Source organism: Microtus ochrogaster, unplaced genomic scaffold (assembly GCF_000317375.1).
Source record: "Microtus ochrogaster isolate Prairie Vole_2 unplaced genomic scaffold, MicOch1.0 UNK24, whole genome shotgun sequence".
NCBI classification, from domain to species: Eukaryota; Metazoa; Chordata; class Mammalia; order Rodentia; family Cricetidae; genus Microtus; species Microtus ochrogaster.
The window spans coordinates 3,607,868-3,621,798 of NW_004949122.1; the positions used below are offsets into that span (position 1 = coordinate 3,607,868).

Genomic DNA, 13,931 nt, shown 5'->3' on the forward strand with positions numbered 1-13,931 from the left:
AAAAAAAAAAAAAAAAGTCCCTATTACCATAACGATCAATCCATTCTACCCATTTATGTAGTATACACTGAGACATTAACTATATTAATATACAATTTTCTGTCAACTATTTCATAGGGTTAAGTAGACATGTGTAGACAGACAGAGTTAATATTCTATAGTGATACTAATTTCCTTTTCCTTTATAGTGATACTTATTTCCTTTAAAATAAGACAAGCAGACGATCAAGATAACATTGTAGTTTGCAAACTCAAGATACTAATCTAAGCCAATGTGATACCTTATGCCTCTAATTATAGCATGTGGGAAACTGAAGTAGTAGAAATACTGTGGATCTTATGAAACCATAAGAGGCACACTGAGCTCCCAAAAAGCAAAGAGTAGAAAGGATCACAGCCCCTAAGCTACAATGATGGGGGGGGTGAACACCCCCATACTAAGAAGCCAGTAACATAGTCTATAGTAATATTTTTCACCACAGATTTAGTAGTATCACAAATGTCTTCTGTAAACTCTCATAGTGTAATTCCTTAATATGTATACTATATAATACTTAATAGCATAAATATTAGATAGAATTTTATTCGGTTGTTTTATTTTTAGGTTTAGGCTAGAAGACTATTGATAGTCAAAGCCTGGAGTTTGTTAGTCTTGAATGATATATTTGTCCGTTTTATAAATGACAGTCATGGGAAAAAATAGGAATTATAGGAGGTGGGAGAAAAGAACATGAGTGTGGGTGTGGGTGTGAAGTAATCGTGACTGAATATATGTATTCTGTTATCAGAGAACAAATTTAATAAATAACATGAATTCAGATTGATAAAAAATTAGGACAATTAGGAACAATAAAAGTTGCTTAGCTTACCCTAGCTACTATATTTCAAGCCTCAAATAACTGCTTTATATTTACTCATGGCATTTTTAACTTTCTTATAAAATGCTTACATTCTACATCTTAAAAGTAGTTCTTCACTAAAACAATACTTTAGTTAGGACTCTAGCCCATTTCAACTCAGAAGAAACATGGAGTGACTCTGTCTGCCCTTGAGTAGACAGCCAGTGACAATTTTTCCTTCTATAGGCATGGTAAACAGCTCAGTTTCAGCTGGAATATGAAAGACAGATATTTGTCTTTCTTTAATCCCTTCAAATTGAAGAATGGAAATTAGAGCAACTAGCGAAAGATATAAATAAGCAAACAGTACAATACCTAAAAATGGATAAAATCTCAGAGAAATATTACAGAAGGACATCATGTGATTGCTACAAACAGGAAAAAAATCCACTAAACTGGGAGTGATGGCTCACTCCTTTAATCTCAGTACTTTAGAGGCAGATCTCTGAGTTCGAGGGCAGCCTGGTCTACAGAGTCAGTTCCAGAACAACCAAAACTACACAGAGAAACACTGCCTCAAAAAACAAAAACAGGCAAACAAAACTACAAGACTACCTATAACTGACTAATGTTAAGGTTTCTAATCACTGCAATGAAATACTACAATAAAAAACAAATAGGGGAGGAAAGGGGGTTTACTTGGCTTAATCTTCCACTTTAAGGTGGGTGGTGATGGTGCACGCATTTAATCCCAGCACTTGGGAGGTAGAGGCAGGGGGATCTCTGTGAGTTCAAGGAAAACCTGGTCTACAAGTGCTAGTTCTAAGACAGGCTCTAAAGCTATAGAATTCAATGCCCCTTAACTTATGAATAGGCCTCTTACTGACTAAAAAACATCATACACCTTTAATTCCAGTAGCCACATTATGGAGGTAGAGATGAGAGCCGGTGGCTGGCTGTTTTGCTTTTCTGACCTTTGAGGTGAACCTCAATAATCTGTCTCTATGTTTTTATTAGTCATGCTATACTGCAGCCTTATCTTCAGGCAAGATAACAAAAAACAAACAAACAGCCGGGTGGTGGTGGCACACGCCTTTAATCCCAGCACTCGGGAGGCAGAGGCAGGCGGATCTCTGTGAGTTCGAGGCCAACCTGGTCTACAAGAGCTAGTTCCAGGACAGGAACCAAAAAGCTACGGAGAAACCCTGTCTAGAAAATCCAAAACAAACAAACAAACAAACATGTCCACTTTCTAGTCAGTTCATCAAGGAAGGTATCCATAACAAGGACTCAAACAGGGCAGGAACCTGAAGACAGGAACTGATGCAGAGGCCATGCTTTTCATGGCTTCCTCAGCCATGTTTCTTATAGAACCTAGGCCTACCAGCCCAGGATTAGCACCACCAACAAAGGGCCGTATCCAACCCCATCAATTACTAATTAAGAAAATGCCCCACAGGCTCACTTAAAGCCAATCTCACAGATGATTCTAGTTTGTGTCAAGAAGACATAAAACTGACCAGGAAATAAACTGAAACCAACTTGGTCAATTGGGATGACCTTGTTTTATTATAAAAGTAGCTCCATATCATGAGCCTTTCAAAATTGCCTATGCACAACAAGTATCTGATGGCATGACATATAAAGAAAAGCCAACTTATGGACAGAAAAGAGAAGTAAAATCTTATTGTGAAGAAAACTCACTCCTGGAATTCAATGCCCCTTAACTTATGAATAGGCCTCTTACTGACTAAAAAACATCATACACCTTTAATTCCAGTAGCCACATTATGGAGGTAGAGATGAGAGCCGGTGGCTGGCTGTTTTGCTTTTCTGACCTTTGAGGTGAACCTCAATAATCTGTCTCTATGTTTTTATTAGTCATGCTATACTGCAGCCTTATCTTCAGGCAAGTTTTATATGTTAGATTACAAATAGAATATAACTACATTATAAGGTCACTATAAGCCTAAACTTGTCTAGTAGCATTTGAGCTTCCACTGTAGTAAAGTACACTAAGGTCCTTATTTTTGAAAAAAACCTTTATATTCTCATTTTTTAGGGAGAAATCTAAGTTCTTTTAACCTGAAAATATCAAGTTCCTGACTACCATTAAGTGCTTTTCAATCATAACCCAAAATTCTCTTCATTTGTGGAATTCTTCTCTACAAACTCCACAGTATTCTTCTATAGAAAACACACATACATTGTCTATTTCCAAACTCACTAACATTGCCTATTCCCTCACCCCAATGTTTGCTAGAGATAGGGTACAGCTCTAACCCCTCATGTTGATTCAGCCTCAGTCTTTGATTACAAGACTACAAAGCACGCATGGCTTTTATACTCTCTGTAGGACATTTTATCATGATTTTACCTTTGAAGTGGGTAGGTAACAAATAGCAAAACTACAATGTCATTTTTAAGGAAGGTTCTTGTCAATTTAAACATGCATGACCTTGGTTCAGGAACCATGCACAAAAATTTGTTATAGAACAATCCCATATTTACATTTTAGAGGTATAAAAAATGACCAAAAGCACTATTTTAGAAGTATAATATTATAATTTTATATGGAAAGAAAATTAAACCTGTTTAATAAATCATGGTTAGGGACTGTGAAAAACAAATAAATTTGAAAAATCAGAAGTCAAATTCACAGTAAAATGACCACCAATGAGTTGCAGCATGAAAAACAAAATGACCACTTTGTAACATTAATCTCAATATACCAAGTAAAAATAAAATGAGTACTAAATTATAAACAACTTTAAAACATAGTGAATAAAAGTTGAAAATAAACAATAAATTATATATGAAATACTGAATCAAAATTAAACTCTGAAAAATGTGGTGTCCTGACTCACAATCCATAGTCAGAAAATATGGTAGAAAAGTGATATAAGACTATTATGCAAAATATTACCTTGGTCAATATTTTGTTAAAAATATAAATAGGATCTTATGACTGGGTAGATAGATCAATTGATAAACTGGCTGCTATATATGCAAAAGAACTAATGTATAATTCCCAGAACCTGTATTAAAACATGATAATAGGACTAGAGGGATGGGTCAGCAGTAAGAGTGCTTGTGCTTGTGCCTAGCATCCACGTCAGACGGATTAAAATCTCCACTCCAAGGGATCTGATACTTTCTTGCAAAATTTCAGACATCTGTACTTGCATGTGCACACCCTACCACCAACACACATAAATACAAACAAAATTAAAATAAATAAATAACTTATGAGTATACATTACCACACCAAGCCAATTTGATAAAAATATATTGGTAATAAATGCTTTTTCAATATTAATTTTAGCACAAAGCTGTAATATGTGTTAAAATATTTATGCAAATGAAGTTTAACATGAAAAATATAAAATTCTAAATTTATATGAAATTCACTTCAGTTATTTTCTTTCTGGTCAAAATTGAGAAGAAAATATTTTAAAAATCAGTACTTCTGTAGCATGTTAATATTCTTCTCTGAAAGTATGATAACTACACGATCAAACTTAGTAACTAAAAAGCACTTGGTTTTAAAATACACTAATATAATGCACAGACAAACATCTACTGCTTTGGATAACTGAGACTTTAGTCTTTGTTGTGCATAAAGAATCTTAACCAGTATAATTCACATTGTTGCCTGTCCACACAAATACATAGACCAACATACACAAGAATATGCAAAAGAGACAATATAAAGTAAATTCCTCTAAGGTCTTCCAAACAAAATACAAGTGAAAAATAAAAGGTAAACTAGTGGCAAACTATGTTGATGCTGAATGTAACTATTTTATAAATTATCTAAAATTTTTTCACATTAAAATTGAAAGCACAATTTTAAAATTAGCAAATGAGAAATTAAATAAAGATTTAGCTTATTGTTAACCATTGGTTGTCAAGGAAATGTAAATAAAAATAATACTGATTTAAGTTATCAAATAATTTTTTAAATATAAAACACCAAAATAATGGAACAGAACACTTTGGTTTTTTGCTTGTTTTTTTCAAGTCAGGATTTCTTTTGGTAGAGCTGGCTATCCTAGAACTAGCTCAATAAACCAGGCTGGCCTTCAAAGCACAGAGATCCACTTCCCTGAGTCTTGAGTGCTGGGATTAAAGGTGTGCGCCCCCGCTCCCAGCTCACTTCTTTTTTATTACTGGGTTATTTATATGTTCTTCTGGCAGAACTGAACTATGTAGCACAGGCTGTCCTCAATCTCGTGAGCTTTCTGCCAAGCCACCAGAATGTGGACTTCAAATTTGTATTCCACACTCAGGATATTATATAAATTCTGATTTATATAAACATAATCTCAAATTCCACACTCAGGATGGTTGACAAAACACACTTTCAGGTTTCTTGTGCATTTTAATACTTCCTATACTATTCCACCTATGAAGGGTGGAAGTTTAATATTTGGAAAGAAATATAATATTTATTTATTAAGTTAAGAAAAAACCCATGAAGCAAAATGTTTCACCTATGACATTTTTAAATGATAATGTTCAGAAATAAACATGAACAATTAATATATTTTAATAGAAAAATAATGTAACAACATGCTAAAGGAACAGTAAAATAACTATGGTTTATCTTTACAATAAAGTTTTCAATAAAATCATAGATTACCAAATAATTCATTGTTGAATAAATGAAACATAAGATGACTCAATTAACACTGAACTTACTGTACAAGCATGAGGACCCGAGGCTCCGAGATCGACAGACAAGAGACACACCCACACATATACTCTTCTTTCAAATAAGCTGAAATCTGCATTACACATATCAAATCACGTTCGAAAACTAGATCAAGGTAACAGAAAGACTCTTGGGCATTTCCTATTAGTCATTTTGTTTAGTAAAACTCAAAGAATACCTTCAAAATAAGCAAACTGAACTGAAAAAACCTACAAAGAATAACCTTTTGGTTCAAATATAAGTTATACAGAAATTAGAGGAATATCTAAGTGGTAGAGCACATGCTCAGAATATTTAAGACCCTGGGTACAAAAACACAGACAATGACACACAGAATGCACATGAAGTGTCGATGTATACACTAGAAAACCCTACAAAGATTGTCATGGTTCATACAAGAAATAGAAACATCCAAAAATTACCTGCATTGCACTTTTCCCCAGTTTCACCACCTCAAATAATGTGACAGGATCTCCTTCACCGTTTTGCTGAGGGTGTCCATTAGCTCTTCCACGACCTATTCCTCTAATCCCAGCTTCAATTCTGCTCTTTTCTCCTGGGGATTTTCGAGGTTTCTTATTTGTAGACTGAATTAAAAGATAAAGAAAAATTATAATGAATGCAGACTTATTTCTGATTTATATAAACATAATCTCAAACTGTTTGATCATATAAAGATGTTTTGAAATAAGAGGTCAAAAATATATAAATCCCTAAACAAAAACAATTAAAAATTTTTGTGATAAAATTATTATAGTACAAACATCAAAATTTAAGTTCATAGAGATATGAAAATAAAATCTCAGATATTTGTATAACAATATTTAATGATTTAACCATGTCTACTCTTGATTTTTCCATCTTTACATCTTCTTCAATATACTCTCCTGCATCCTGAGAATTTTGGTTCACTAAAACATTCCTGGGAAATTCTGCAATTCTAATTTCTTTTTCTGCTGAATTACTCAAAAATTTCTCATTTCAACAAATACTTGGTGGGCATTCTTGGAACTATTCAAGATACTGGAAATACAGTAGAGCCAAAATACTTCCTAAATGTAGCCTAAATTTCCCCTACCTCCTGTACCCAATTATTTCTCTCTTTTGTTTTTGTAAGACACAATCTCATATAGCCAAAGCTAAGCCCAAACTCATTATGTTGCTGAAAACAAAACAAAACAAACTCTAAACTCCTAGATCCTCCTTTTCTCTCCCAGGTACTGATTAATTACAGGCATGTGGGGACAGAAACCAGGGCTTTGTACATGCCAACTGAGATATATTCATCCCTAGGCCGTCAGGTTTTCCAACATTAATACTACCTACCACCACTGTATCTTAAAGCCAGGGGTAATATGAGAAATGTGCCTGTCACTTTACCCAATTGCGTCAAACTAACCAACATCAATTTTACTTAATGTAATATTAAAAAAACAGATTTTATTTAATCACCAGTATGTCCTGCTCCCAATTACTTCTCTCTTTTGTTTTTCTTAGACACAATCACATATAGCTCAGGCTAACCTCACACTATGTAAAGAGTTTTCTAAAATTCTTTAAAAATTCACACGATTTTCTTCCTTTTCCCTCAGTTATATTTTTCCTTTCCTATACTATATTCATTGCCAGTTGGTGTTAACCAGAGGTCTTGGTAAAGCATCTTTTCAGTCATTATACTTTCTGGAGTAATTCATTAGAGCCCTGTCCCAACAACAAATTTTCTGCTTCTTATCTCCAAATCTATCTTTATTTATCTTACTTTAAAATGCTGGAGCTAGCCCCTGTAAACATTATTCTATTGCCATCTGTTGCAGTATTAGCCTTTATAAACACAGGGCACTGTAGAATCACTACACAGCACAGCGGAGTGAGGAGGAAAGTTCTCTACATGACTGAGCTTTGTCAACTTGGCACGATATCAAGCCCTCCTAGCACTACCTGAGTCACCAACTTCCATTCGTAAGAAGCAACAAGTCAGGAAGTGGTGGTGCACACCTAATCCCAGCACTCAAGAGGCAGAGGCAGGTGGATCCCTGAGTTCCAACCTAGTCTACAGAGAACATGCTCTCTATTAATTTTGTTATTTATGTAGACATCGGATCATTTTTACTATTAATGTATTTTATAAACCATCTACAGTAACACCTAGAAAATACCTTAACTTTTCTTTAAAGCTATTACATTCCAGTGCATGAAGGTAGTCATTAACTTGCTGATGAGCAGCTTTTCTTTCTTTTCTTTTTTTAATCTCTTCTTTTTTTTTCATGCCAGAGGAGGGTAGTGTTGACAAAGAACACTAAGCCCATCTTCAACGATGTGATGGAAGTTAAAGACTGCTAGGTGAGAACGCTCAAAAGACTCCCACACCCTCACACCCTGAATCCCGTTTCCCCTTGTAAGTATATTATAAACAGTTAATAGTTGCTGGGAGTGTGGGGGAGTTCTCAGTAGTTTAGTTGCTTATAAGTTGCCTGTAAATAACCTCCCTCCAAGCTATCAAATAACTCTAATTAAATGCATTGGTACACCAAACTACATAAGTGTAATTTTATATTCAATGACCTATTTGGAGTGAATAGATGTGTGATTGTCTCCCCAAAGAAGGTTCACATACCAGTTTAAGAGCCAGATGTTAATTGTGGAATAATATTACCAAATATTCATAAGTTGAATCAAATAAATACAAAAAAGGATGATCAAACTAATGTCCTTGCCTTTATTTTTTTAAACATACCAAGATAACAATTCAATACAGGCTGAATAAAGACATGCTGCAAAGAAAAAGAAACAGAGCATGTAACAAGTAGAATACTTAGTATATGGTTGGACCCAAGACTGGAATCTAGAAACCAAAATGATTAGTAAATTTTGAGTATAGCTAGTTAATTAAATTATGGTATCAATTTTAAATAACCTGGTTTTGAGAAGTATATAATACTTAATACTATGTCCTTGTTCCTGGGAAATATGCACTCAAGTGTATAGAGCTCATATGATGCTCATACAATATAAGGTAATGGAATGAAAATACTGAAAAAAAATGGGTGTACCTGTAACTATAACACAGAATATAATGTTAATATTGTATAAATAGCTATGTCCATCCCCATCACCATTGTGGTGTTAGAGACTGAATCCAGAGCTTTGAATATGCTAAGCAAGAACTCCACATTGGGCTGTATACCTAACATTTTCCCAAATACTTTCAATTCTTAGGTGATAAAAATCCTTAGAACCAGATCTGCAGACAGAGAGACACAGCTTCGTAACGTGATCTTGATATATAAAATGACTACTAATATCCTTCTGCTATACTGTTCATCATCAGAGAAGCTTCTTCATGCAGTACATGGGAACAACCAAGCAATGTGCAGAGAGTGAGAGACCTTGGAACACTCAGTCCTAAATAGCTATCTCCATCAAATCTCTGCCCACAGGGCTCAGGGAAGTCTTCCAGAGAGGAAGCAGAAAAAGGATGGAGGACATGAAGGAAAACAAGGCCTTCTAAGCACGACAGGCCAGACCCACATATGAACTCACAGACTGTGGCAGCATCCACAGGGCCCACAAAGATGTAAGCCATAGAGAGTCCAAGTGCCAAGGAAAAGTAAACAAGAGGGTCCATCCCTTACCCAGGAATTTGATAACCCTCACAAAGGAAAACTTACTTTTCTCCAAGGGAGACTCATTGGATATACAAACCACCATTAAGGGCAGGCCCTATGACCAGCATTAGATGATCAACACAAAACAAACTCAATGATATTTTTGGAGGTTTTGTGTCTCACAATGTTTAGTAGGAGCACATTTTCTTTTTTTAAAGCCTTTCTGATCTTTTGCTTATGTATTATGGTTGCTCATTTCATATTTATGAGTTTTCTGTATGCGTGAATGTGTGTGTCTCAGAATCTATGTGTTTCTTTGGCTTTTTCTATGGTTCTTTTTATTAATTTGTAAAGGGGGAGTATGCATGTGTGCATGTGTGTTTCTGTTACTCTGGCTACTTGTTTTTATTTTATCTTATTATTACTTTAAGATGATGGCTTATATCCTAATGAGAGAGAGAGAGAGAAGGGGTGAATTTGGATGGATTGAAAGAAAATGGTCCCCAAAGAGACTGGCACTATTGAAAGGTGTGGCCTTGTTGGAGGAAGAGTGTCACTGTGGAGACAGCCTTTGAGGTCTCATATATCCAAGATACTACCCAGTGTCTCAGACCACATTTTCTATTGCTGGCAAGTCAAGATATAGGGCACTTGGCTACTACTGCAGCACCATGTCTATCTGCATACCATTATGTTACACCATGATGAAAATGGACTGAACCTCTGAAAATGTAAGCCACCCCAATTGAATGTTTTACCTTTATAGCTGCTGTGGTCATTGTGGTTACGGTGTCTCTTCACAGCAAAAGAAACCCTAAGACAGTGAAAAAGTGAGGAGGATCTGTGACAAGTTGGGGATGGTAAAACCATAATCAGAATACATTTTATGAAGAATATCTATTTCCAATAAAAAAGGAAAAAAGTAATTTTAAAAATACCGAATTTTCAAAAGAAAAAGGAATAAAGAAATATATCTTTGTGAAAAATGAAGTAGCCTTTAAGAAAAAGCTCATCTAATAAATTTGAATGATTCAAACAATACACTGAAGTAAATCTATAATTCATGGTTTATTTGTTTGTTTATTCAGAAAGTAATTATTCAAAGAAAGTACAGGGAAAAGATTAAAAACACTGTCATGGAACACTATTCCCTGAGACTATGAGCCTTCAAAGCAGTGACATTTTCTTTGTGTTTCTAATATGTTGTGGTGACCCCAAACCATAAAATTATTTTCATTACTACTTCATCAATGTAATTTTGCTGCTGTTATGAACTGTAATGTAAATATGTGTGGTGATATCTTGATTGTGTTTTAACAAATAAACCTTGCCTGAAGATCAGAGTGCAGAGCTAAACCACAAGAGACCAGGGACTGGTGGCATACACCTTTAATCCCAGGACTTAGGGTGTGAGAGGCAGAGGGATCTCTGTTAGTTCAAGGTCACCTTGGGCCATGCAAGACTGACTGTGACTAAAAGAGAAATAGAGCTCACACAAAGGTTTGGGACCCCACACCTTTAATCCAAGCACTACTAGGGAGGTGGAGACAGGAGTGATATGGCTGGGCAGAGAATGGAATATAAGGCAGAAGAGAGAAGTTTACTGCAGTCTGAGGTTAGGTGGAGACAGATGGGAATCTGGAAAAGCTGCCTGAGGAAAGGATTGCAAGAACTCTCTTGTGGCTGGCTGCTCTGCTTCTCTGATCTTCAGCATTAACCCCTATATCTGACTCTGGGTATTTATTATTAAGACCAACTAGAATTCATGCTACAAATGTCTTTTCTGATGGTCTTAGGGGATCCATATGAAAGAGTAGTTCAACCTCCAAAGGGGTGTTGACCCACAAGTTGAGAACTGCTATCCTAAAGGTGTAGTCTCTGACATTACCATTCACTACCATTTCTGTCACTACAAGTCACAGAAAACTCTAGGTGACACTGCAGCCTTTTCTACTCTGTCCAGAGAAGTAATACTTTCTCTAAGCAGAAAGACCATTGTGAAGGTACAAAAGGTTACAGTACACTGAATGATGTAAATGTAATCCTACAGTTACATGAAGGCCTACTGTAACTACTGTAGATTCCCCACTTCTTATTATATATGCAGGTCATGTGGCACATCCAATGAGCAGGTTGGGAGACACTTTTTTGGCTTACTCTCCCTAGATTACAACATTAGGCTCCCAAAATACAAAGTTTGTCTTGCTAACTTTCTCTGCTAGCTAGGAATAAATCAAAGGGAACAGTAGTGACCACAGAATAGACTATGTTGACAAATACAAAAGGCTGAGCCATGACACCCAAGGCAAAACCAAAAGCAGAACCTCAAAAAGCCCGTAACAATGGCACATCCGAGGAGACTCTATTGCCATCCTTACGGCTTATTGGTGGGAGAAGAGGAGCCACAGAAACTGTGAGGCTCTGATAGTGGCAAATGTGCAGTCTAGAGAGTGGTAACCAGAGCTGCAGCAGCTGAACAGTGACAAAACCGACACAGCTGCTGCCACGCTGACAACAGGAACAATAGCTCTTAATAATAACTCATTTAAGCTGGGGTTTGCTAGTAAAATTTTTTAACTTAAAAAGTACTTTTGTAAGATAATACTTAATAGCCTTATCAAATTTGTGTCTGTGTCCAACCTCCTGAGTTACTACTACAGCTGACAAGTTTATCCATTCCCAATGCTTTAAAAAAATATATTTTGAATTTATTTAATATGTGTCTGTGTAGAGTACACATCAAGGTCAGAGGGCAAGTTGCAGGAGTTGGTTCTCTCTTTCCACCATGTGGATTCCAGATTTTGAACTGAGGATCTCAGCTTAGCCATAGCAAGTACCTTTACCCACTGAACCATCTCATAGGCCCATCCCCAATAATTTTTAACATGTATCTTTAAAAGATTTAATTTTTTTATGATAATTTTTTCTTTAAACACATATAAATAGACAAGTGAGCAAGTTAAAAATGTTTACATATTATCTTTACTCACTTAACGGATTCAGTATTCCTTCAAACTATAGATTGGTTCAAAATGAACCAACCCTTTCTTCCTCCATTAACTTTGTCAAGCATTTAGTCAAAGCAAGAAATATAATTAATGCAGAGATAAAAAATAAACTCTTATGCTTCATATTACATAAATAACATAATAAGAAAGATTTGCAATTCACAGGGCTAGTAATACAAAGATTCATAAAGCACTCTTTATTCTTATGCCCTATTCACACAACAGCATATGAATTCTGAGTATGAGAATTGTTGCTATCTAACTACAACTAGCGTATGGTGACATGTTCTGGGGTAGCTTAACACAAAATCATTACATACATATAATAACAAGATATAGAGAAAAACACACAGCTGTAATTTTAAAGAGAATGTCAACTATCCCCGGCATAATGGTGAAGTGTTTGTAATCCCAAGCATTCTATATCATCACCAACAAAAGTTTAAGGAAACTCATGATTCAATGGAAAACTGCATGTTCTCTGTGTGTAGTTATATATAGTTAGTTACATGCATAACAACAAAAGAAATCAAACTTTAATATATTTACATTCCATTGAAACTTATTTTCAAATAAGTTCTGGAAGGGCTTCTAAAGAAGGGAAGATTAACAATAGTAATCAGGAAAAGTTTCACAGAAGAATAAGATGCATGGTGGTACTTCATTAATTTATAAATTAGTCTGCTAGTATTATGAAGAGTGGCATAATTAAAATTTAGAAAGAGGGTTCAAGAAAGACAAAAAATTAAACAAAAGTCATACATAGACTAATGTGATGGCATTCATCTATGATTCCAGCATTGGGGAGGCTGAACCAGGAGGACTGCTGATAATTTGAGGCTAATATGAAATGAATAGCAAAATCCTATCTTGAAACAATAGCAAGATCCTACCTTAAAATTGATATGTATATCTGGTTAGAATCAGGAGACTCAATAAAATATTAGAATGTAAGGCCATGGTTTGCTTTTGGACAGAGTAAAGTAAGATCATCCTTGTAGCATTAACTATAATAGAAGAAAAAGGAAACAATGGGTAGAAAAAAAACACTGTATATTCCAATAAAATAAGATATAAATAATTATGGAATGCATTGCAAAATAAATATAAAATTTAATATAAAATAGTTTTAAACAAGAGTATTACACAATTTATAAGTTACAAATTTTATTATTGTAATCATATGTCTGTTATTACTTATCTCTTTGCATTCACTATCCCATAGAGATAACTGCTTATGATATAAAAGTTTTTTAAATTTACATCTCCTACTAGCCTGGGCCAATAAGATTCAGTAATGTTGAAAATATGTGAAGGCATAGACTTGCAGTCAGAATTATATCTTCAGAATTGTCATAATCACACCATGTGGTAGTTTGAATGTAATTGGCCCCCATAATGTCATAGAGAATGGTACTATGAGGAGGTGTGACCTTGCTATAGTAGATCCTTGTTGGAGGAAGTGTACTACTGTGGGGGCAGGCTTTGAGGTCTCATTTGCTCAAGCTTCTCTCAGTGTGACTTTCAGATCATTTCCTGTTGCCTGCAAGATAGAGGCCTTTCAGCTACTTCTCTAGCACCATGTCTGTCTATACACTACCATGTCATAATATGATGCTAATGGACTAAACTTCTTTTTTTTCTTTTTTTTTGGTTTTTCGAGACAAGGTTTCTCTGTGGTTTTAGAGCCTGTCCTGGAACTAGCTCTGTAGACCAGGCTGGTCTCGAACTCACAGAGATCCGCCTGCCTCTGCCTCCCAAG

At 35.3% G+C, this 13,931-nt stretch overlaps 1 protein-coding gene across 2 annotated transcripts in view; it reads right to left on the reverse strand.

Annotated features, from left to right (window-relative positions):
- Stag1 (stromal antigen 1) overlaps positions 1-13,931 on the reverse strand; it is a 335,960-nt gene that overhangs the window by 222,291 nt on the left and 99,738 nt on the right. For both annotated transcript variants that reach the window (XM_005367800.3, XM_026789595.1), the window contains one exon: positions 5,979-6,143. In XM_005367800.3, the coding sequence (XP_005367857.1) occupies positions 5,979-6,143 (165 nt within the window). The remainder of the gene's footprint in view (positions 1-5,978; positions 6,144-13,931) is intronic.